The 22558-nt window shown below is 32.6% G+C and overlaps 5 protein-coding genes across 7 annotated transcripts; 4 read left to right on the forward strand and 1 right to left on the reverse strand.

Annotated features, from left to right (window-relative positions):
* The first annotated feature begins 375 nt into the window (after positions 1–375).
* LOC107925124 (ADP,ATP carrier protein) lies at positions 376–2470 on the forward strand. The gene is made up of 4 exons (XM_016855696.2): positions 376–525; positions 976–1461; positions 1532–1876; positions 1966–2470. Exons 1-4 carry the CDS (start codon positions 508–510, stop codon positions 2302–2304), a joined length of 1188 nt encoding a protein of 395 aa, XP_016711185.2. The 5' UTR covers positions 376–507; the 3' UTR covers positions 2305–2470.
* An 807-nt stretch (positions 2471–3277) lies between these two features.
* On the forward strand, positions 3278–5394 carry LOC107925114 (ADP,ATP carrier protein). 3 transcript variants are annotated; one of them, XM_041079520.1, is made up of 5 exons: positions 3414–3433; positions 3830–3912; positions 4009–4494; positions 4566–4910; positions 4992–5394. In XM_041079520.1, exons 3-5 carry the CDS (start codon positions 4030–4032, stop codon positions 5277–5279), a joined length of 1098 nt encoding a protein of 365 aa, XP_040935454.1. In that variant the 5' UTR covers positions 3414–3433; positions 3830–3912; positions 4009–4029; the 3' UTR covers positions 5280–5394. The 3 variants fall into 3 exon arrangements, with proteins under 3 accessions (XP_040935452.1, XP_040935454.1, XP_040935453.1); XM_041079518.1 differs by lacking the exon at positions 3830–3912 and having other exon boundaries at positions 3278–3433; XM_041079519.1 differs by lacking the exons at positions 3414–3433; positions 3830–3912 and adding an exon at positions 3479–3644.
* Positions 5395–6052: 658 nt separating this feature from the next.
* On the forward strand, positions 6053–7266 carry LOC107924971 (uncharacterized protein ECU03_1610). Its single transcript, XM_016855550.2, has 2 exons — positions 6053–6473; positions 6553–7266. Exons 1-2 carry the CDS (start codon positions 6342–6344, stop codon positions 7138–7140), a joined length of 720 nt encoding a protein of 239 aa, XP_016711039.2. The 5' UTR covers positions 6053–6341; the 3' UTR covers positions 7141–7266.
* Positions 7267–7589: 323 nt separating this feature from the next.
* Positions 7590–9168, forward strand: LOC121208556 (dof zinc finger protein DOF4.4). The gene has a single exon (XM_041079521.1). The coding sequence runs from the start codon at positions 8128–8130 to the stop codon at positions 8893–8895; it is 768 nt and encodes a 255-aa protein (XP_040935455.1). The 5' UTR covers positions 7590–8127; the 3' UTR covers positions 8896–9168.
* Positions 9169–16173: 7005 nt separating this feature from the next.
* Positions 16174–18069, reverse strand: LOC107924914 (dof zinc finger protein DOF3.1). The gene is made up of 2 exons (XM_016855491.2): positions 17805–18069; positions 16174–17599 (listed from the first exon to the last, which is right to left on the reverse strand). Exons 1-2 carry the CDS (start codon positions 17868–17870, stop codon positions 16796–16798), a joined length of 870 nt encoding a protein of 289 aa, XP_016710980.1. The 5' UTR covers positions 17871–18069; the 3' UTR covers positions 16174–16795.
* Between the last annotated feature and the right edge of the window lie 4489 nt (positions 18070–22558).

Raw genomic sequence — 22558 nt, forward strand, 5'->3', positions numbered from 1 at the left:
TCTTTGCTTTATGTTAGCTCTTATTGCTGTTGGTGAAGCAGAAGCATTAGCACCATGGGAAGTGAAGCTAGAGCTTCATGTTTCGTGAGCACCATAGGTTCAAATGTTTGCACAAACTAGGTTCTAATCCTATTTGTCCTTGGGATGCTATTACAGTACCTACTTGTTATTCATAAGAAGATGACTAACTTGTCAATGATATATTCTTTTGAAATTTTAGGAAACTGGTTCACTGCACCCCATAGAAGGCTTAACTTAATGAACAATCATTGCCAGCCCTCAAGGATATGGTCTAGGTTCAAGATGTAGAACCTATTATAAAACAATGTTCAAAGGGCCCATTTTCCTTAAAAATTTCATTTTTAGTTATCCAAATTGTGGTTAAATACAAGCTCAAAGTGGCATGCATTTTTTATTCCCCACAGCCGCTTGTCAAATAAATACAAGCTAAATATACCATTTGCTTTCTCCTTCAATTTCCAACTGCGATTACAACTCAGCTTTTTGATGGAGATGGAAAACTTGGTAATCTAATCTCTCCCTTTTGTTTTCTTATATTATTTTTTCTTTTCTTTTCTCGACTCATTCTGTAATTACTGGTAGTAGTGTTATTTTTCCAAGAAACCAAACAGACTATGTAGCTGCTAAATTATTTTACTCCATTCTTGAACATGGCATCATGTCAAGGACTTATTATTGTCTTTTTGGACGTTAAGGTTTCCTTCTTTGGCATGAAAAACATGCTGGGTTTATGTTATATTTGTAAAAACCACAATTCTTTTTCTGAATCTTTAATAACTTGCTACTTTGATGCTTTCTTGGTAATATTCTTGATTGAGTCTAGTCACATTGATCTTGAACGGTAGTTTAACGGCCAAATCTTGAATATTTTCTTTTTTGTTTTCCTTCTATAGTTGATCTTCATGTCCACTCTAATCAAGCTTTAAACCATGGTCTAATGTTATTTCATTGCAGGCTACAAGATTGAGTTGCAGAACGGAACATGAACCATTCCATCCACCTATATCTCAAAAGATACATTTCCAACCTGACCTCTCATTCAGGCATTTTAGCTACACTACTACATTGATGGGAATTCTTCAAGGCAATTGTGCCTTAGGGAACTGGAGATCACAAAGCTCTATCCTTCCGGTATCCCATGGCAATACCTCATCTATTGTAAAACCTGTGCCTCCAGCTTTTATAGGAGCCCCAATGGAGAACAGTAAAGCTTTTATTATAAAAGATCTGGCTCTATTTGGTGTTTTGAAGACAGCACTTGCTCCATTCGAACGAGTGAAGCTCCTGATGCAGAACCAGAACCACTTAATCAAGTCAAGCCAGTTGCCCAAACCATATAATGGAATACTTGACTGCTTTGCTAGAACTATCAGAAATGAAGGCGTGCTCTCCCTTTGGAGAGGCTATACTGCAATGACCTTGGCAGATGTTTCTCTTAAGGTAACTCCCACCAAGTTTTCCAAAAGGTTGCTTGACATTGGTTAAACCTTAAAATCTTTATGTACTACAGGTAATGCGTTTCGCTATCTTCCGTTATGCCTTGAGCCGTGAAGACTTCCAGTGGACTTACCCTCGGTTGCTAGTGTTAGATTCTGTTGTCATAGTCACAAATCAATTGCTTTTTTATCCGTTTTTATATGCTGGAGCACGCATGGCAAACGATGTCAAGGCTATCGGTAGCATGGGCAATTGGCAGTTTAATGGTATAGTAGATGTCTTCAGGAAAACCCTGAAATCTGATGGCATTGCTGGACTGTACCGTGGATTTAATATCAGACTTGCTGAATTTGGTATGATGGGAGCAGTGTCTGCTGGTTTAAAACCATGGAAACAACATTATTCGAGCCTTTTGCAGGTCAGTTCATTACATGAGACCTCCTTAATAACCTGCAGTGAAGGTTTTTTTCTTTTATAGCTGAACTGATATGGTTTGGTTTTTCCCAGAACAATGTTTTTTGGAGGCATATGGTGGAATTTGGCTTTGGGATATGTGCCAACATGGCTATTTACCCGTTGGATACAGTGAACAAAAGAATGATGATGACCTCGGGGGCGGTTAAGTATAAGAGTACGCGGCAAGCAATTGCACAAATTATGAAAACTGAGGGTTTGAAGTCGTTTTATAGTGGTGCAGGGGCAGAGATCCTTTCATGTGCTGTGTACAAAGGTACTGTGTTGTTAATCATTTACGTAGCAGATGTTATTAGAGCTGCAAAGGAGAAAAACGACTATTGCAGCAGATCCACAATGGAAGGATCACTGAGGCAAATGACAAGGCACTGATGGCAGTAGTCACTTCATTTCATTCAATATTTCCCTTCTTTTTCAGAGCTGAGAAAAAATTTCCTTCATTTTTGTTTTCGGTTAAACGAAGCTGCAAAAGTTGTTGAATTGAAATAAACATTTGATTCCATTGCTCTCAATATGCTAAATTTTGCATTGCTGTAAACTTCCACGATGCTAAATTTCATTTAAGTAAAGAACCCCTTTCCATTCAACAAAAATCTCAAGTGCTGGAGAGTGATGAAATCTAAGGTAATCTTTAGAGACTGATATGAAATGAAAAAGAAGCTATACTGAAAATTCAATAGAGAGAAACTAATCTGAATTTTGAAAAAGAATAATTCTGTATTTGGACTTCTAATCTGCCTCTGTACATCATGACTACAGTATCTATAGAACATATGAGTAACTGTAATCTGTTAACAGCTTATCAACAACTTAACTGCAGCTAACTACTTGAATAACAAACTGCAACTAATAGAATAGGCTAACTCTTAACAGAGAGATACAAAGCTGCTAAATTTCATTTGAGTAAAGAATCCCTTTCCATTCAATAAAAATCACAAGTGCTGGAGAGATACAGAGCTTGCTTGACACTTACACTAGTGAACATATTAATAATGAAAGGAACATTTGGCAGTAGTCCTATTATGCTTAGATATTAATGTCACATCTTCATTGCAATCAGGATTTGCAGATCAATAAAGTTTATATTTAGGGGACTTTAACTTGCCATGAATGTGAGCCAGTTTCAACATAAATGGTAAGTTTCAAGACTGCCATTAGAGAACAAATGAAAATGGGCATTTATGTTTGGGCCAGCAGCTGCAATGTTATGTTTAAGGCAGAATCCTATAGAAACTCTAGGAACTGGTCTTATATGAATAATCTTTGCCGGCCACAAGATATGGTTTGGGTTCAAGAACTAGGCCCTGTCAACACTGTTGCAGGAAAAATAGGGCTCCTCCTTTTTTAATATTTTTTTCATTTACCATGACATAAAGATACTAGGATGGCCTTAATAACTGTTATATCTACTCATTTCAACATGCAATATACACCATTTCCTTTCTCCTTCTATTTCCAACCGTAACTGCAACAGAGCTTTTTGCTGGATATGAAAAACTGGGTAATCTCTCCTATTTTTTCTTTTTTCTTGTTCAACTTCTTCTTTAATTACTGCTAGTAGCTTTCTTTTCCCCCAAGAAACAAAACCCAGTATGTATTTGCTAAATTACTTTACTCCATTCTTCAACTTGGAATCATGTGAAAACTCATTCTTGTATTGGTTTCTTAATTTTCTTTGAATTTCATAGGGGGCACCCATTAGTTTTTTGCAGGTAAAAGTTTCCTTCTTTTGTAGGAGAAATATGCTGTGGCATGTAATCCATGATTGTTGACAAAAAATTATTGGCCTCTCTTCTTTTTCTATTGTTTCTGATGAATTTGTTTAAACATTGATTGCTTTCTATGTATGTAAAAAAGCCAGAATCCTTTTCTGGTCATTAATTTCTTGCTTTTTCAGATAGCTTAGTCTAAGATTCTGGCCAAGCATTACAACTTTTCTTGGAAATTCTTGTCTAGTTCTTGGTCAAATTCATCTTTTGTGTAAGATATTGAGCTTCATGTCCATTTTAGTCAAGCTTTAAACCGTGGCCTAATGCTATTGTTTTTTGTCATATTTGTTTGATTGTTCCATTGCAGGTTACAAGAGTGAGTTGCAGAATGGAGCATGAGCCATTGCATCCACCTATATCACAAAAGATGCATTGGCAGCCTGGCCTCTCATTCAGGCATTTTAACTACACTACGATAATGGAAAATATTCGTTGCAGTGGTGCCTCACTGACCCGGATCTCGCGAAGTCCTGTCCTCCCTGTGATCCAGGGAAGTGCCGTATCTGTTGTAAAACCTTCACCACCGGCTTTTGTTGGAGCCCCAATGGAGAACAGTAAAGCTTCTTCTTTTATAAAAGGATTGGCTTTTCTTGGTGTTATGAGGACAGCAGGTGCTCCATTTGAGCGAGTGAAGCTCTTGATGCAAAACCAGAACGAGATGATCATTTCAGGCCGGCTTCCCAAACGATATAACGGAATATTCGACTGCTTCGCCACAACAATCAGAAATGAAGGCATACTTTCCCTTTGGAGAGGCAACATTGCATTTGTCACTGCATCTTTTTCCTCTGAGGTAACTAGCACCAAATTGCCGTATAGGCTGCTCGACATTGGTTTAACCTTTGTGCCATTTTCGTGCAACAGGTCATAGCTAGGGCCATACACCACTATGTTAACGGTCGTGAAGATATCGAGTGGACTCACACTAGGCTGCAAGTGGCTATTTTCCTTTCTGCAGTTGTGAATCAGTTTCTTGTTTATCCATTAAATTACGCTGGAACACGCATGGCAAACGATGTCATAACAAGCAGTAACTCGAGGGAAAGGCAGTTTAATGGCATATTCGATGTCTACAGAAAAACGCTGAAATCAGATGGCATAGCCGGCGTGTACCGTGGATTTAATGTAATGATTCCTAAAATTGCCGTTTTGAGAGCAGTAACTGCTGTTTCAAAGCCTTGGCAAAAATTTTTGTTGCACCATTTTCAGGTCAGTGGATTAGTTGAGATTTAAGAACCAATCTACTGGTATCTAACAATCTGATAAATGATATGGCTCGGTTTTTCGCAGGGAATTGTTTTAGGCAGGGCTGTTGTAAATACTTTTTATGCTAGTTGTCGCAGCATGGCGATTTACCCGCTGGATACTGTGATCAGGAGGATGATGATGACCAGTGGAGCTGTGAAGTATAGGCATTCACTGCATGCAATTACATGCATTTTCTATAATGAGGGTGTAAAGTCCTTCTATAGTGGTGCAAAAGCACAAATCCTTGCACTTGCAGTCTACCAAGTTTATGGGTTGTGTTTGAGGTACGTAGTTGGTGTTCTTAGAAGGAAGAATACCGGAGATAAATGACCAGGAAAGTGACGGCAGCAGTCTTTTTTTTTTTTTCTGCCTGCAGAACTGGTGTAAATACATTGTTTGTAGGGTATCTAAACAAAGAAACCTATAAAATAGCAGCATCAATCAACTGTCATGCCATAACCCTCTTCAACCTCTTCCTTGATGGATTTGCACATGGAATCGTCTTTCCCTCTTTCTGTAACACACTACATTTTATCAGAGTAAGAAAAAAAAATGAGTCAACAAACAATAAACAATCACAAACAGATAATTCATCCTAATTGAGTCTAAACGGAAAGGAACTTTACTATATTATATGCGGATACGTGCGAAAGGCTGCCTACTTCCCTGGAAGCTGACAACCAATCACTCCAATATGGCTTAAATTAAGCTGTTAAAGAAATGCAGAAAAATGATAGCATTAGCAGCAGCTCTAGGAAAATGTTTTCTCTATATCATATATCTGTTTAGATTATTTTCATTGCAGGCTATAAGAGTGAGTTACAGAGTGCAACACGACCCATTGCATCCACCAATATCTCAAAAGATACATGTGTATTAGTCTACTTTTGATGCGTTTAGATTAACCATATTGAATTTTGGTGATAAAAAAAATAAAATTGAACAATCTGGTAATAAAAATGATAAAATTAAATAATTTGGCGATAAATAGTTTAGTAATTATTTTTTATTTTTTGAAATTTAGTTACTAAAATAAAATGTTATTGATAGTTTAGTGTCGTGTAAATTATTTTTTTTCTTTTTCCAAAATAATATATAAAATTCAACAAGTCCAATTGAACCAACAGAACTGGATCCTAGAATTAGTGAGATGCCAGGGAAAAGCAACATGTGTTGACTTGTTGAACCCACTAAGACCCTAAACAACCGCGCATGTCCAACACGTGGTATAAATATGCTACAATCTGTCGCTCTATTACACTGCCACCTTCCCCTGCTCTGCCTCCATATGGTTTGCATTTTCATGGCTAAGATATAGGAAAAAATACTGAAAATAAAAGCTATTGCTCAAGAAAAAGACACCGCTCAGCAAGAACTAAAAGATCCTCAACAATGGCTGCCTCGTTAATAGCTAAGACCGCCATGTTCCAGCTCTCAAAAGCGTTCCCTCGAACCGTGTCTCTTCGTTCCTCCACCAATGTCTCACGAGTCTGCTTCACCACCACCGCTTCCAAACGCTCTGAGGTAAATAAAACTACCGATTCTTTGCGTTTTCGTGAAGTTTTAAGTGATGGTTTAATGGCTTGATGATTATAAATTGCAGGGGAGAGACACCAAAGCTGGCTTTGCTTACAGGGAAAAAGATATCTCATCAGATGAAGACACCACCGCCGAAGAAGCTATGGAAAGAACAAAAGAATACGCGCATAACGCTAAGGAGAAAACGAAAGGAGCCTTTGATACGGCGGCTGATAGGGCAAAAGATGCAACGAACAGAGCGGCGGAGACCGCACAAAGCGCCAACGAGAAAACAAAACAGAAAGCTAGAGAGTACGCGCAAGGGACCAAGGAGACTGGCCAAAGTGCTAAAGATAAGACCAAAGAAGGGGCTGATAAGGCATCTCAAACTGCGTACGAGTTGAAAGAGAAATCTAAAGAGAGAGTACAAGGGGTGATGGAGAAGTCGGAGGAGATAGCCGGTTCAGTTGCCGATAAGGCGTCGGAGACCATCCAAAATGTTGGAGAGAAGGCAAAGCAAACGGCACAAGGAGCTTGGGATGCTGCAAAGGGAACAACGCAAAAGATAAAGGAAACTATGGTTGGGAAGAGTGAGGAAGAGAAGAGGATGGATGATGATGTTGTGGAATTGAGGAGGCGTGCTCGAAGAGAAAGCGATGAGAGCAAGTATTAAGGAGGAGTTTGATATGGGGGGGAGTTTACGTGTTGTATTTTACAAATAAGTTTGGTTTTTAGTGTAATGGTGGTTGATCTTTACGTTTATTTAAAGAAAATAAATGAAAAAAAAATGAGTTATGCATAATCCTCTTAACAATCCTAAAAGAAAGAAACATGGGTTTCGGCTCGTAATCCCATTTTCAAAGTCCATATGGACGAGTGTAATCAACTTTGAAATTTTGGATTCTCTCAATAAAAATTTTAAAATAATTTTTTTAAATTTAAATATTTTTAAATTTATATTTTTAAAAAATTTATAAACATTTTAAAATATATAAAGAAAAAAATTTAAAATAACAATTTTAAAGACTTAAATAATTTAATTATTTATTTAATTTTATCATATTAAAAAAATTTATACGAGACACGTCAAATAAAAATCCAATTATAAAATATAAAATAGAGAGGGTGAAATTCATTTTGATTAAATATTTTATAATTTAGTGACTGTACTTCGAACCAACAAGAATTTTCTCATTGATCTCTGTTTCTTCACAAAGATTGTGACCTTTCCCCTAAGTTCCAACACTCGGTACACAATTTCTCTTACTTTACCTTTCATGAAAGCAGCTCATGTCAACCCCCTCTTTCTCTACATTCATATATAAAATCTGCCTATCTAAATAAGTACAGAGAAATAAATATATGATGTACATATATAGCATGGGATTTGTCTCCCTTCTGTCTAAGATAAAAAATCTGGGTAGATTTTGTTGGGTTTTTTAAGTGGATATCTTCATAATTTCGCTTCTTTATTACCATTTAAAATACCATTGGGGATGAGCCATGGTTTTCTTATAAGAGATGAAAAAGGAAATATAAGCCTTGGTTTTTACTTTTTGTTTGTAGAGCGGAGATTCTCAAGAAGCAGAAGCAGACACGTAGAGTTTTAACATACAGATACAGCTAGCTCTATACAGAACCAGAAGGGACTGAACAACACATGAAGCAAAACCAACAGCAAGGTCGGAGATTGAAGCCACTAATGGCGGCCGAGCATCATCATCATCGTCATCAACAACAACAACAACAACAGCACACACCACAAAAGTGTCCTCGTTGTGAGTCTCTTAATACAAAGTTTTGTTACTACAATAATTACAGTCTCTCGCAGCCTCGTTATTTCTGCAAGGCATGTAGAAGGTACTGGACTCAAGGTGGAACCCTAAGGAACGTGCCTGTGGGCGGTGGTTGTAGGAAAGGAAAGCGCCCCAAGCTTTCTTCTTCTGGTGATGATGATAATCCAACAAGGCAATCTACTCAACGAAACTTGATATCACCACCAGTACAATTACAAGCCAAAGAGTCTGATAGTTTGGTTTCATCATCTGCTGCTATGGGATCTTATTATCCTGCTAGTGGGTTCTTGTCATCTTTGGCTGCAATTCAACCAATGAACCAACCCCAATGTTTAAAGCAACCTCTAAATCAGGCTCTACGTATTGGTGGTGGTGACTTGGGTAGTAGTACTTCAAATTTGGGTCTTCTGCAGGGATATGGTGTCCCATTTTTGGGGTCACAAAACCATCAGCAGACCCAGTTTCAATGGCCTGCTGCAGGTAACTCTTATTATCAGCAGAATTGGCATCAAAATTTCATCAATGAAGCGGTCACAAGCACCGCTAAAGTCACTAACACCAGTAACAGCAAAACTGCTTCTTCTTTGAGCCCAAATCAATGGCCTGATCTTCCAGCTTATGGTGCTCCATAGGTAAAAAGCTTAATGTTGACTTCTATAAACTGAAGAGCATTAAACCACACTTATATTGAATCATTTTGTTTGTCTGTTTAGCTGCTATTGTTGTGTCTGGTTTTAATCTGGTTTTAATCTGGTTTTAACTTAGGTAATGTTGGGTGTTGCTGTAAATGAAAGAAGAGCTTTGTTTTTAATGCTGTCTAGAATATAGATATAGATTTGAGCTGGATTTGGTTTTGGTATTGATTTTGAACTTTTTAATATTATAAAGGGGGATGTTTTATGTTAGAGCATTTGTTTTGATAGTTTTACTTGTGCTTTACTGCGTAAAAAGATCCTGACATTACTTTGTAGTTAAGTTAGGGTTTTGCGATATCAATATCTCTTAGAGTTAAATTGTAAGAAATTCAATGTCTTTTAAGTAAAATTTCGGGTTCAAATTTTGTGGAGGAAATAGTATTAGGAGAACTTTGTTTCGCTTTATATATTGATTTATATATAGTTTAAGTTAGAACTTGAAATCTTCGTTACTCATAACATGATTTTTTGATACAAATTTTATTATTATTTAAACTTTTAAACCGAAGTATAATACATATTTAAGTACGTTTTATAATTTTATACATATTATAACAATAATAATATTAATTGAACTAAATCTTGATCTAAATTATCTAAAAGGGATATTTGGTGCTCATAATCTAATAAGTCATATTCAATATGGTGGAGAGGTATAGCAGCAACATCTAAACACACTAATTGAAGCAATTAAAACATGTCCAAATTTAGAAGATGGGACACCATATGGGGTTGAATTGAAAAAAGAAAAAGTGGGTCGAATTGGGTATGAAATTTTTTTAGTTAAATTGATGAATCTAATTTTATCAACCAAGGGTAAGAGACATTGGGGCATGGACCCTAAGACTAACTTAGACAAGTTATTTGATAAGTTTGGCAAATTAAATTAATGCACCATATGAAATCAATGAGTAATTTGTTCGCACCACGAAGTTGCAAATATGAGCCAATTCTTTGGATAGGTCCCTCCTTATCTATTTCTATTCGTAGCAAAATGTTTTGATGAGAAAAAAAAAAAGGTTAGATTGAAATACAAAATGAAATTTCGTAAATCCTTTGCAAGATAGTTTTTTAGGGCTTGCTTGGAAATGAAGGGTTACCAACTTTTTTCTATGTGCTTTAAAAGATATATTTTTTTGGTTTTAAACCTTCTGGTATTAAGAAATTACATTAAGTTTCGATTAAAGTTTGAGTCGAATCAAGTTTTCTCAGTACGAGTTTCTCCACTCACAACTTGAATTAGCTGATGTTAATAATGATATATATATGTATGTGAAGAAATGGGAATTAATCCATGGTGAAGGTTGAGAGATAATATTTGATAAATTAAATTATTACTACTCGGTGAAATTTGGAACTTTTTGATTAAGACTGATTTTTGGGGGGTTATTTATTTCCTTTAATAATAATAAAATTTGTGAAGTCTCAATGTCAATGCCAAAATTAGCGTAATGGAGTGAGATCCTTTGTCTAATTGTCTTCTGCTAATTATGTCATAGATAGTGAAGGGTGTGATTGCAACACTCAAGGAAATTTAATTAATTTGTTGCAAACTATTGAGCCACGGAAAAGATGATTGAAGCAAAAGCTAGCTTTTCTTTTGTCCTTTTTCTTCAGCCAAATTGCTCAATGGTCAAAAAGATGAAGATCTTGTTGTTTAATGTGATATTGCAGAAATGTATGTATGTATGTATGTATGTATCAACATAATGGAGTTAGGATTGGCCTAAAAAACATGAAAGCAACTGATATTAGAGTAGAAGGTATATTCACGACTGGGCCTCAAGTACTTAGCTAGCACACAGATTTATGGGCCGGGCTGGGCCTAAGTATTATATTAATAAATTTTATGTTTGTCTAAGTCTGATCCGTCTCGAAATTTAGGCTTAAAATTTTATCTAAACCTGTTCATATTTATAAAATATTAATTCAAGCACATTTTAAGCTCACCCATATTAATTTTTTTTATTTTTTTAAAAAAATATTTATATTATTTTATTTTAATATTGAATAGTTTTATACATAATGAAAATTTTTATGGTCATTTTAACATTTTTTTTAATGTTTACATAATAGTAGTATTATATATTCAGTATATGTTTATTTTTTTAATGTATTCTAAATTACATAATATATAGTATTATAAATTTAAAATAGGTTGAGTTCGGGCATTGAATATTCAAGACTGAGCCCGACCCATATTTTAAATAGGCCTATTTTTTTTGCCAAAACTTATTTTTTGGGCCTAATATTTTTGACCAAATCCTCCTGAATTTCAGGCAGGCCTTCGAATCTGGGTGGGTAGCTCAACCCATAAACAAGTCTAGAAAAATACCAAACTTATACATGAATTTTGTATCATTATATATCAACTTTAATTCGGTGCATTTATATACATCAAACTTTAATTTTGATTCATTTTTCACATTTTATTAACCCTGTTCTGTATGTGACACAATTTTCCATTAAATTATTGTAAATTGTTGTCATGACATTTTATTAGGTTAAAAAATAAATAAATAAATTTAAATTATTTTCACCTAAATTTAAAAATAAATACATTGAAAAAACGCTTTCTTATTTCCCTCATAATTTTTCTTTTATTAATCTAGATGGAAATAATTTAAATTTATTCGTTGATTTTTTAACCTAAGAAAATATCGTGTCACTAATTTACACATGATTTAATGGAAAATTGTGCCATATAGAAAACGGGGTTCAATGAAATGTGAATGTTGAACTAAAATTAAAATTTGATCTATACGAATGCACGAAATTAAAGTTGGATATTTGTGAGTTTTTTTAGTGTAATGTAGTACTTGTATTTAACAAAAATTATATATTTTGATATCCAAAAGTAACAGCGTTAACTTTTTAATGTTTAATTCGAGTTTTAGAGTTGATTTGACTAAAACTAGCTAATTGCTAATATTATTAAATTTAAATTTTCATAATTTTTTAATAAAATAAACAAATAATTATTTCATACATGAGCCGTGGAAAGTTTTTATTCCACAAGGTTTAGATTTTGCCACATGTTCTTTTATTTTTTAAATACAACTTAATAACACATGACAAAATCTCAACCTCATTTATGGAGTTAAAATTTTCCGCCGCCAATAAACCAGATAATTATTTAAAATAAATTTAGTTTTAATTTTATGTTTAATTCATTAAATGCAATCAATGGTTATGATTTTTTTTATGTTTTAAGATTGATTTGATGAAAAATAACTGCAAATATTATTAGTTATTATAAAATTTCATCAAATCACGTCTTGAAATACAAATTCCAACGCTCCTAAAACTTATACTTGTCTTGTAAAAACTTCTTATTCCGACCAATTCCTTTCATCTATTCTTCTCCAAACTCGACTCCTAACTAGAGTTATTTAAACCAAGTCAAAAGGAAAAAGTTTAAATAAGTTAAGCAAACGAATACATACAATCAATTGAATCGAACTAAATTTTTTAATAATTTATTAATTAAATTATTCAAATTAATCATACCAACAAACCGATAACTTAACCAACCAACCATATATTAGCCGTACTGTATTTTCACCTCGTGTTTCTAAGTGATCAATTACAAGCCCATAAGAAACCAAAGAAAACACGAAATTAATGCAGACAAGAACTCAACTACAAACAATCAGCTGCCTTCTTTTAATGAATAATAAGGTCAGTTTTTCTCCTTTTTGGTTTGGTCATGTCAGTTTGATGTTTCTGAAAATGTAAGAAAATACAATTTAGAAAAAAAAAGTAAATAAATAATTATTTTTAGTAAACTATAAGAGAAAAATAAATCTTAACAGTAACGTGATTAGTGCAACACGAATTCAGATTATACTTGAGATGATAAACGATTTGATGATTAAATCAACACGAGTTCAAATAAATAAATAATTTTAAGCTGAATATAAGAGTAGCAGAAGATGGAATATGTAAAATTGGTCCCCCCGGAGACAATGGAGGGACACCCACTTAGAGTTCACGTATGCTACAAGTTATGAAATGAAAGCAATGGGACAAATAGTGGGGAAGCTCAGTCGACCAGCAATGGCAGCAAATAGCACCACCACCTATTTAGTGCTATATTTAGTAGATAAAAGAGTGATTAAATTTCTTAGGCTTAATTCAATGTTACACGACAGACCGTCCTATTTTGTACACTACAGCAATATGGATAGGCCTAACTTTAGGGGTTGTGGTTCCAAATTTTTTTTTCCTTCATTTATTTTTTGAGAATAAATTTTATTACATAAAAAGTAGGTATTTTAAACATAACATATAATAAATAATGAAACACATGATTTAAAATCAATTAATAGTAATGCATGCAATATGTATGAAATTAAAATGAACAAAATAAATTAAATTAAACAAAACAAAATTTAAACACGTAAATGCACCAAATTAATAATATTAAATGCATTACAATTATTTATCACGGTGTTGTTATCAATCTTAAGTTGATATCGAGTTAACTTGTGATACCAACTCAATTAATAACATTAGCGATATATATACACAATTCACGAAAGTTATAAAAGTGTGCATAATAAAATAAAAATGTATAAAACATTAAAGCTTTGGTTGAGCGGTAGAGTTAAAGTTTTATCAACTCGATGCAAATGTCATGAGTTTAAATCCAACTATATTCAAATTATTTATTGATTTCTTAAAAAACATGTTAAAGTACCCTAGAATATAACTTATTTTAAAGACAAAATAACATTTTCGTAATTTTTCTAACTAAGCTGGTGCTCGGTAGACCTAATCATCAGTTAGGTCAAGTCAAGCAAATTTTAGGCCCTTTTTTAAGCCTAGGCCCCACCCGGTAAAATGGGCCTAAAATTTTGCTTAAGCCTGACACATATTAAAAATTCTAAGCCCGACCAGGCCCGCATTATTTTTTTATATTAATTTTGTAACAAATTTTCAAAATATAATATATCAAATACACTAAAAACATCAAAATAAATGTTTCCCAACAAACTGGAAATACATTAAATAATTGCAACTTATCACGCAAATGCCAACAAAATAGTAACAATATAATAGCAAAATAATAACAAAATAACAGGAAAATGGCAGCAAAATATCAACAGAAGAAAAGTTTAAGCTGATTCAGGATGGGCTTGAGCCAAAAAATCCTACCCAAAGCTCGACTCATTTAAAAAATAAGTCTTATTTTTTGACTTATTTTTTGTTCAAGCCTATTTTTCGAGATTATATTTTTACCTAAACCCTCCTACTTTTTAGACAGGCTTTTGGGCTTAAACGAGCAGCTCAACCCACGATTAGGTCTGGTGCTCAATTGGTTGGTGAAAATAACTCAAGAGTTTAAATAATAGTATAAATTATTATTTTTGTTTAAATTTAAATTGGGGTAAAGTAATATTTAGTCCATAAACTTGACATCTTTTCTCAAGTTCGTCCATAATTTTTTTTTGTCCACATTAATCATAAAACTTGGTATAATTATAGAGTTTTTATGTCATCACAAAAATCAAATTTGAGAAAAGTTACTATGTCATAAAAAAAGTTTAATGGCTAAACTGAGAAAGATTACTAAGTTCAGGAACTAAATGTCGCCTTATCTCGTTTAAATTTGATTAAACGATTCGTTTTTTTCTTTGGATAAATGCATTAACCTGTTTTTCTATTAAAAAAATATAAATTTAAAAGTTTTATATTCAAATTTATATAATTTTATAATTAAATTTAAATAAAATAATATGTGATAATTTAGTCTAAATTCATTTTGTTGGATGAATAAGTTGACCCTTGAACAAATTTGTGGTATTTTCAAAGTTCATTTGAAAAAAAATACGCAATAAACTAAATCTTTATTGTTGAATCATGCATTAATCCAGGATTTCCTTTGAATTTAGTGATGATTTTATGCTTAAAATCAATTTTGCATTAGTGACTTGTGGACTAAATACTTCTTGATCTTGTGGGGTATAAATGTAACACATATACCATCAACCTATCTATAAATGCAATATATGTGAATTAGTGTGTATATATAAATATATATATATATTAAAAAAAGTCAAATTCCCCTATTCCAAAATGTTATGCCATAAACATATTATATTTATTAAATTAAATTTTGCTATTTTAGACTCTTACGCGACAAACATATCATCATATATGTAATGTTATGTTAACTTGTTATGTCTACATAATATTTACAAAGTAATCATATTATTTTAGTTAATAGATTTAACGACTATCATTTGAGTCAGGATTGAAATTTTACAATTCGAAAAGTATAGAGACTAAAAATGATCAAATTGGAAAATAAAGATTACATTACCAACTTACAAGACCAATAGCAGAATCTGATCTAAAATAAAATTTAATTGTTATCATTTAGGTCAAAACTAAAATTCGAAAAATACAAAAATTAAAATTGATCATTCGAAATATAAACTAATTCAAAGTAAAGAGACTAAACTCACCCTTTTACACATAGGACAGAGATTAATAGTAAAATTTGACCTTAAATATTTTTTATATAATTTAAAATGTTATTATAAATTCCTTTACACATGTGTATGTATATATATATGCGCTAATGTTAGGGTTTCTAAAGAGAAGTTTATATGCATAACTAAAGAATTAATTCGACAAATTAACTCACCCATGTATATATATATATGCAATAGCAAGGTTCGCTACGTATATTACATCTAGTTGGATTCTTAAGACATATATATATATATAGGTGTTCCCATATGCATTCTCATCTTTCCCTCTCATTTTAACACAAATTCACATACACAAAACACATGCAGTACTCAAAAACAAAACAAACACCGAGAAAGGAAGTGGTAATGAATTGGTGTTTTCATTACAAGCAGCCAAGCTGCTAAATTCCAAAGTGTGGACCTTTAAAAAAATTTCTCATCACAAAATCCCTGCCATAACTCAACTGTGTTGTTTCTCAATTTCTGGATCGTAAAACCGGCAGAGAATATCCAGCCAACTAAATTCCAAACCTTTAAACAACAAAAATAAACCTATACACATACACATTCATAGCTTTGCGTACATTCATTGTCTGTACCAACTTATTACATAAAAAGAACTTCAATTGATACATAATCTATATAGGCATTGCTCATGCAGCTTTAAGGTTTAAAGATGACACATAAAAGTTATTAACAGTCACACCAACTACAACAAAAAAAAAAGAAGAAGAAGAACAACAGACCAGCCACAGTAAATAAGTGCTTAAATTGCAGTTTGCAGGTACAAATCTCCCTCTGTTCTATACTATTAATTATACCCCAACTTCCCAAAACAACAAAAATGGAAAAAAAAAAGAAATTAAAAGAAGAAAAAAATGAGTTCCTCTTTTACTGAGGACTGCAACATATACCACCCTTTCTAAAAACCCAACCTAAGAACCTGTAATGCAATATATATTTATATATATATACATACAAAATAGAAGCCAAACTTACTGGATTTAAAAAACAAAAAGAAAAAAAAAGTTGCAGCAAAAGGGAGTTAAAGCCTGTCTCTTCAACATATTGCAGACGGTGATGAAGAGGATCCGAGGTTCCTCTCAGCGCAAATTAAGGGGTTTTTTTCAGCCTTTATTGAGAATAAAACTACAGGCTGAAATATTCTTGCAGCTGACACGATCGCTCCGATCCAATCTTCCCTTCCCATGCTTTGATCAGTACTCTCAAACTTTAATTCATTCCCACACCATACTTTTGACTATTAGAAACTAAGGACCTAAGGGGAAAAAAAAGACTCTAGTGAAAGAGGGAGATGATTTGAAAGATCAATAAGGTACTAGTGTTGTTGCTTGCTAAATCAGAGAGGTGACTGAGGACCCAATGTTAGTTGGATCATGCCAAACACCTATATTTGTGCTCCAATAAAGTGATGGATCAGGTAAAGTAATTTGCTCAAGGTGATTCTGGCATGGTACTTTGATATCTTTCATGGCTGTTGTTTGAAGATCTTGAAAAGGTGGTAAAGCTTCTGTGTTTTTAACACCACCATTGATGAATTTGTGTTGGTTAAGAGTAGAAGCCAAAAGAGAAGCAATGGTGGGTGTAGTCGTGGTAGTAGAAGAAGAAGATGAAGACCCAAAGATATTGGTATAGCTTGAAAGCAATGGTGGGTAATGATCAGTATTATCCCCAGAAGAAAACCCTAATCCAAGACCACTCATTTGAGGTTGGAGATCATAACCAGTGACAGTACTAGAACGAGAAAATGGAAGATTGATAACATCATGATAAGGGTCATTAGCAGTTAAACCATAAAACAAAGGGTTGATATGGTGACTTGAGGTTGTTGAATTAGGATTTACAACACCACCACCAGATGTTGGTGAAGCTCCACCGATAGACGGTGGTGTTGAAGCTGAAACAGTTTGCCTTTTAACACGCTTGTTCTTCCTACATCCACCACCGACGGGAACGTTCCTCAAAGTACCACCTCTAGTCCAATAACGCTTACAAGCTTTACAAAAATGTCTCGGCTGTGATAAACTGTAGTTGTTGTAGTAGCAAAACTTGGTGTTCGATGAATCACAACGAGGACACTTTAAAGCTTGTTGCTGCTGCACCTGTTGTTGTTCTTGGCTTGGTTTCTCCATAAGCTTCTGCAACCAAAGAAGGGTCCAAAATAAAAAGGGAAAGAAAGAAAGAAAGAACTGAAAGAGGTGTTATTAGGGTAAAAATAAACAACACAAGACATAGAGATATTCTCTTCCAAAAGCAAAGCAACAAAAATGGGGTCATCTTTTTTTTTTCCTCTCTAATAATTGATTGATTGAAAGAGAGAGAGAAAGTGAAAAAAAAAATAACCTGTGGCCATTCATTAGTAGCTGAAGAAGTGATGACGGCAACCATCTTCTCGCAGTTACGCAACATTTCTTCTTCTTCTTCTTCTTCTCCTCTCAAAGGAATCGTCTGAAACAAAAGAGTAAAGAGACAAAGAGCAGTTGGCAACGTGAGGCTTCGTTAATGGGTTTTTTTTTTTTTCGACCGACTCTATATGTGTGAAGATGTGATTTAGCATTACAAGGAACATTACATTTACCCCCTTTTTTAGTCTTTTGATTTGTTAATCATATTTCCACGTGATGGGGTCTGTGGTCTATAATTCAAATTATCTAGGTATTTAATTAAAGGTAAAATTTTTGTTTTAGTCCCTCCATCATGCTCAAATTTGAGGTTAAGTTTTATATTTTATTTAACATAATTTGATCGTATTTACTTAATCTAAATAGTTAATACTAGTAACACGAATTTTTGCCTAAAAATACATCGTATTTATTGTACCGGAAAAGATAATGTAAGAAAAAACTCACATTAGCATTTTAATTGGAATAGCATTTTAATTGACATATTACATTCTCATGGCACTAAAAAACACTTGATTGATTTTTATTTTTTTGTGAAATAAAATTACTAGTTATATGCTAGCTTCAAGAAAACCTTTATGTGTTTAAGTTTTAGATTTATTTATTCTAAATATTTAACAAGAATGAAAAAATATTTTAAAAAAAAGGTTTACTATTGAAATAGACGAAGAACAATTAAAAAAAAAGTGTACGGCCAAACTAAAATACAAACTAATTTGGTCTATTGAGTCTTAACTCGATTGGCATGAGGATTGTTACCAATATAGGAAGGTGTGTGTTCGAGTGCGCTGAAGCGCATTATCCTGTTATTTATGGGTTGAGGAGGGGCTATGGGTAATTTTAAGTATTGTGTTAAAAAAGAGCAGATCGGAACCTATAATGAGATTATTCAAAAAAAATACAAATCAATTTGAAAAATGGTCAAAAAAATAAAATTGGGATCAGCCACATACATTGATTTATCATGCATCAGTTTTTATTACTTTTATAAATTTTTTAATTTAAAAAAAAAAAATTGACCTCACAATCTAATTTTCTAGCTCTCCCACTGGATCCAGGGACTAAAATTTCGAACAATCTTATTATAAGTTTTGATCATATTTGTTTCTTTGGGCACAATGCCTAGAATTACCCATAACCCCTCCTAACTTATAAATAGGAGGATAATGCGCTTTAACATACTTAAACCCACATCCTCCTATATTGACAACAATATCTATATAAATCGAACTTAAACTCAATCGACTTAATTAAACAAATCTTAAAATGAAATATAAAATAATAGGAAAAGAATATTTGTAATGGAGGACAAATATTCAAAATCCAACAACAAGACAGAGTGGTAAAAGCAGCAGAAGAGATGATGAAACTTGAGAACTTCAAGAAATAATATATATATACACACATAATATGGTAACATATGAAACTATTCCATTCCACATCACAATGGGTGTAAAAAAACATTCCCCCCTTTGAATATAGTGAGAGGGAATCCCTAGTGAGTGTGGCCTCTCCCATTCCCCAATGCTGTAGCAAGTCCCACTCCCTTTACTTTATTATTATTATTTGTAACCCCAAATAATTAATTATATTTACATGCACCTAACCAAGAAATTTAATTGAAATGTGTTTGTAAAGTGTGGTCATTGATTAACATGAAATCTGCATCCCTTATACAATGCCGCTAATCAATGCATGTTTTTGCCATCATTACATCTTAATTAATGTATGATCAATCGACTAAGTAAGATGTGTTTAGGTGTAAAATAATATTTTTATGACTTAGCGATTATCAATAGCTGGTGGGGGGAGCTGTTAAAGAGAATTTGAAAATTCCAAGAGAAAGCGACAACACACATGTATATACGAGTATATAGGAAAGGGATAAATCACACGTTTAGTCTCTAAACTTGGCAATTTTTCTTAATTTAGTCCCTAAATTTCTTTTTTCCATGTTGATTTTTGTGTAATTTTTAGATATATTATTGAGGGTTCATTCTTTCCTTGTGTTTCCATGGCTTCCATGCTTATTTTTTATTGCTTTTTGAGAGAAATAAAGGAAGGGAACCGTTAATGGTGTCAGAATAAACAAAGTGATACAGGGCCATGTAGTGAGCAGCACAGCTTAATTATAAACATAAAAAGATGTATAATAATTTTATGTGTTTTAAGTAAAGTTTTGAGTTTAAACCTTGGAAATTAAATGTAATTATCAAATACGAAAAGATTTTCAAATAAAAAAAAAAGCCAAAAACAAAAAGCAAAGTACATCTTAGGGAGCAAATGGATTTTGTAGTATTTCAAGGGATCTTCTCATCTCCCTCACACCCCATTCCAATTATTATTGTGACACCCTTTTATGATTTTCTTTAAAAAATATAATAAATAAAAAGGTAAACTATAAAAATAGTTACTTTTATTTATCTCAATTTATATTTTAGTTATTTAAGTTATTGTTTTATTACGAAATGGTCACTCTGCCGTTAAAATCTGTTACCTCTCAAATGGTAGTTCGATTTGAAAGTTAAAATAGGTTTTAAATGTCAATGTGAATGTCCAACTGGAATGAGAAAATTTAAAATTTTTTTTATGAAAGTAGAATACTAAATTTTGCCCTAAAACCCAATCTTCTCTGATTTAAAAAGAAGCAATAACTGAGTTTTTTTTTTACCATCAGAGAAGAGAAGAGAATAGCAGAACAACGGAGAAGACGAATAAGAAATGGATGCACGAACCTCTATATCTACTTGCTATTGTGGTTATCCTTTTTGTTTGTCATATATATAGAAAAAACATGAAAAGACGGATCATTTTTTTGCAAAAAAATCATAATATTTGAACTCAAAACCCTGGTAATGAATAAAAAAAACTCATTACTTATTGTAATCCATGTCTGGACCCTCCATTGAATTGGTTCTATGTTCTTCCATTTTGAATAAAAAATTGAACCGATTGATGAAACACTCAATTTAATTTCTATTGTTTCGATTCAACAAAGATTACTATGAAAATAGATGGTTTTTTCAGTCAAAATAAAAATGAAAACTAAAAGAAAAAAGAGACAAAGGGTTCTTTCCAGTTCAAGGACTAATCTAATGCATTGATTTTGATTATTTCGGGAAACCAAATTAAAATTTTAATTTAATTAATTAAAAATTTTCAATTAATTTACTTGTTTATACATTCACGTTGGCATTTAAAATCCATTTTAACTACCATGTTGGACTATCATTTGGGAGGTACTAGATCTTAACGACAGAGTGATCATTTCGTAACAAAACGATAACGCAAGTGACTAACATTTTAAACATAAGTGACTAAAATGTAATTTGAGGCAAACAAAAGTGACTATTTTGGTAATTTACCCTAAATAATAAAAATGGGTTTGATGTATGGTAAATTTTTTTAATAATCCCTTTTTTTTAACACAATACCTAAAACTACCCATAACATTTTCCCGACCCATAAATAGGAGAATAATGTGCTTTAGCGAGCACTCGAATCCTTTTTTTTGCACTGATAACAATATTCATGTCAATCGAGTTAGGATTCAATCCACATTGATATATGGTAATTAAATAAGATATATACTGTCATTTAGCTATTAACAAAACTTTAGTTTGGGTTATTAATTAATTACATAAATTTACAACTAAGTAAGGGTGAAACTGTGTTATTTATTTGGCGTGTTTAGGTTTAGGGTAGATGATGATCATCTTAAATCTAAATTAATAATCTGGTTTAGGCCATGTTACTGCTCTAAATTATGCTTACTTTTTTTCCTTTTATATGTAATTATTATTTTTGTACTTTTTATGGGACCAAGTTGCATTATATGTATTAAGATGGATTAAATTTAATTATAAGAATCACTGAAGATAATTGGAAAATAATTTAATTAAATTTATAGATTCTTTAATTTAGTATATAATCATATTTGACATGTATACTTTTTATAGGGTGCATGGATAGAGGTAGATGGTTGACGGGGATCGAAAAAATGCATTTTGCCTCTTATACTTAAAAGATGGGCAAAAGTATATATTAAAAAACTGGTGTGACTGACGAAATAATCAAACAGTACCACGTGTATCTCATTCTGATATACAAATACCATATTTAATAGAAGAAATGTATGAAAATTTTAAACAGAATAATTTATTTGCTCTTTGATATTTACTCATTTTCTAAGTAAATGGGGCAAAATGCAATCCAGATTTTAATATAGGAACTTCCATAGTACTTTTTACCGGTAGAGAACTTAACTCCCTTGATTAAATAGTGCAATTGCACTTTTAATCTATCTTAAAAATTAATAGTTCAAAATGATCGGTTTTCGATTCCACTAAAAATTTAATTATTCAATTTAAATCATTTTAACAAAAAAAATTTCACCCTCAAAATTTTAAATTTTATTCCAATCCCAACATAAATTTCAAGTTGAAAATGTAATTAAAAAAAGGCATAATTGCAAAATTCACCTTTTTCACTTTAGCTCATAACATTTTTTTTTTCAATACCATCAACAGCGTTGCAAAAATGTTCAAATAAGGCCAAAATTCGTCAGTTAACTAACAATCAACAATTTTGTCCTATGTGGCATGATACCTCAGTTCATAACATGGCAGACGTGACACAACACGTCACTAATGACGTGGCATTTATGATTAAATTTATTAAAATAAAAAAATAGAA

The sequence above is a fragment of the Gossypium hirsutum genome, chromosome A10 (genome assembly GCF_007990345.1).
Source record: "Gossypium hirsutum isolate 1008001.06 chromosome A10, Gossypium_hirsutum_v2.1, whole genome shotgun sequence".
Lineage (NCBI taxonomy): Eukaryota > Viridiplantae > Streptophyta > Magnoliopsida > Malvales > Malvaceae > Gossypium > Gossypium hirsutum.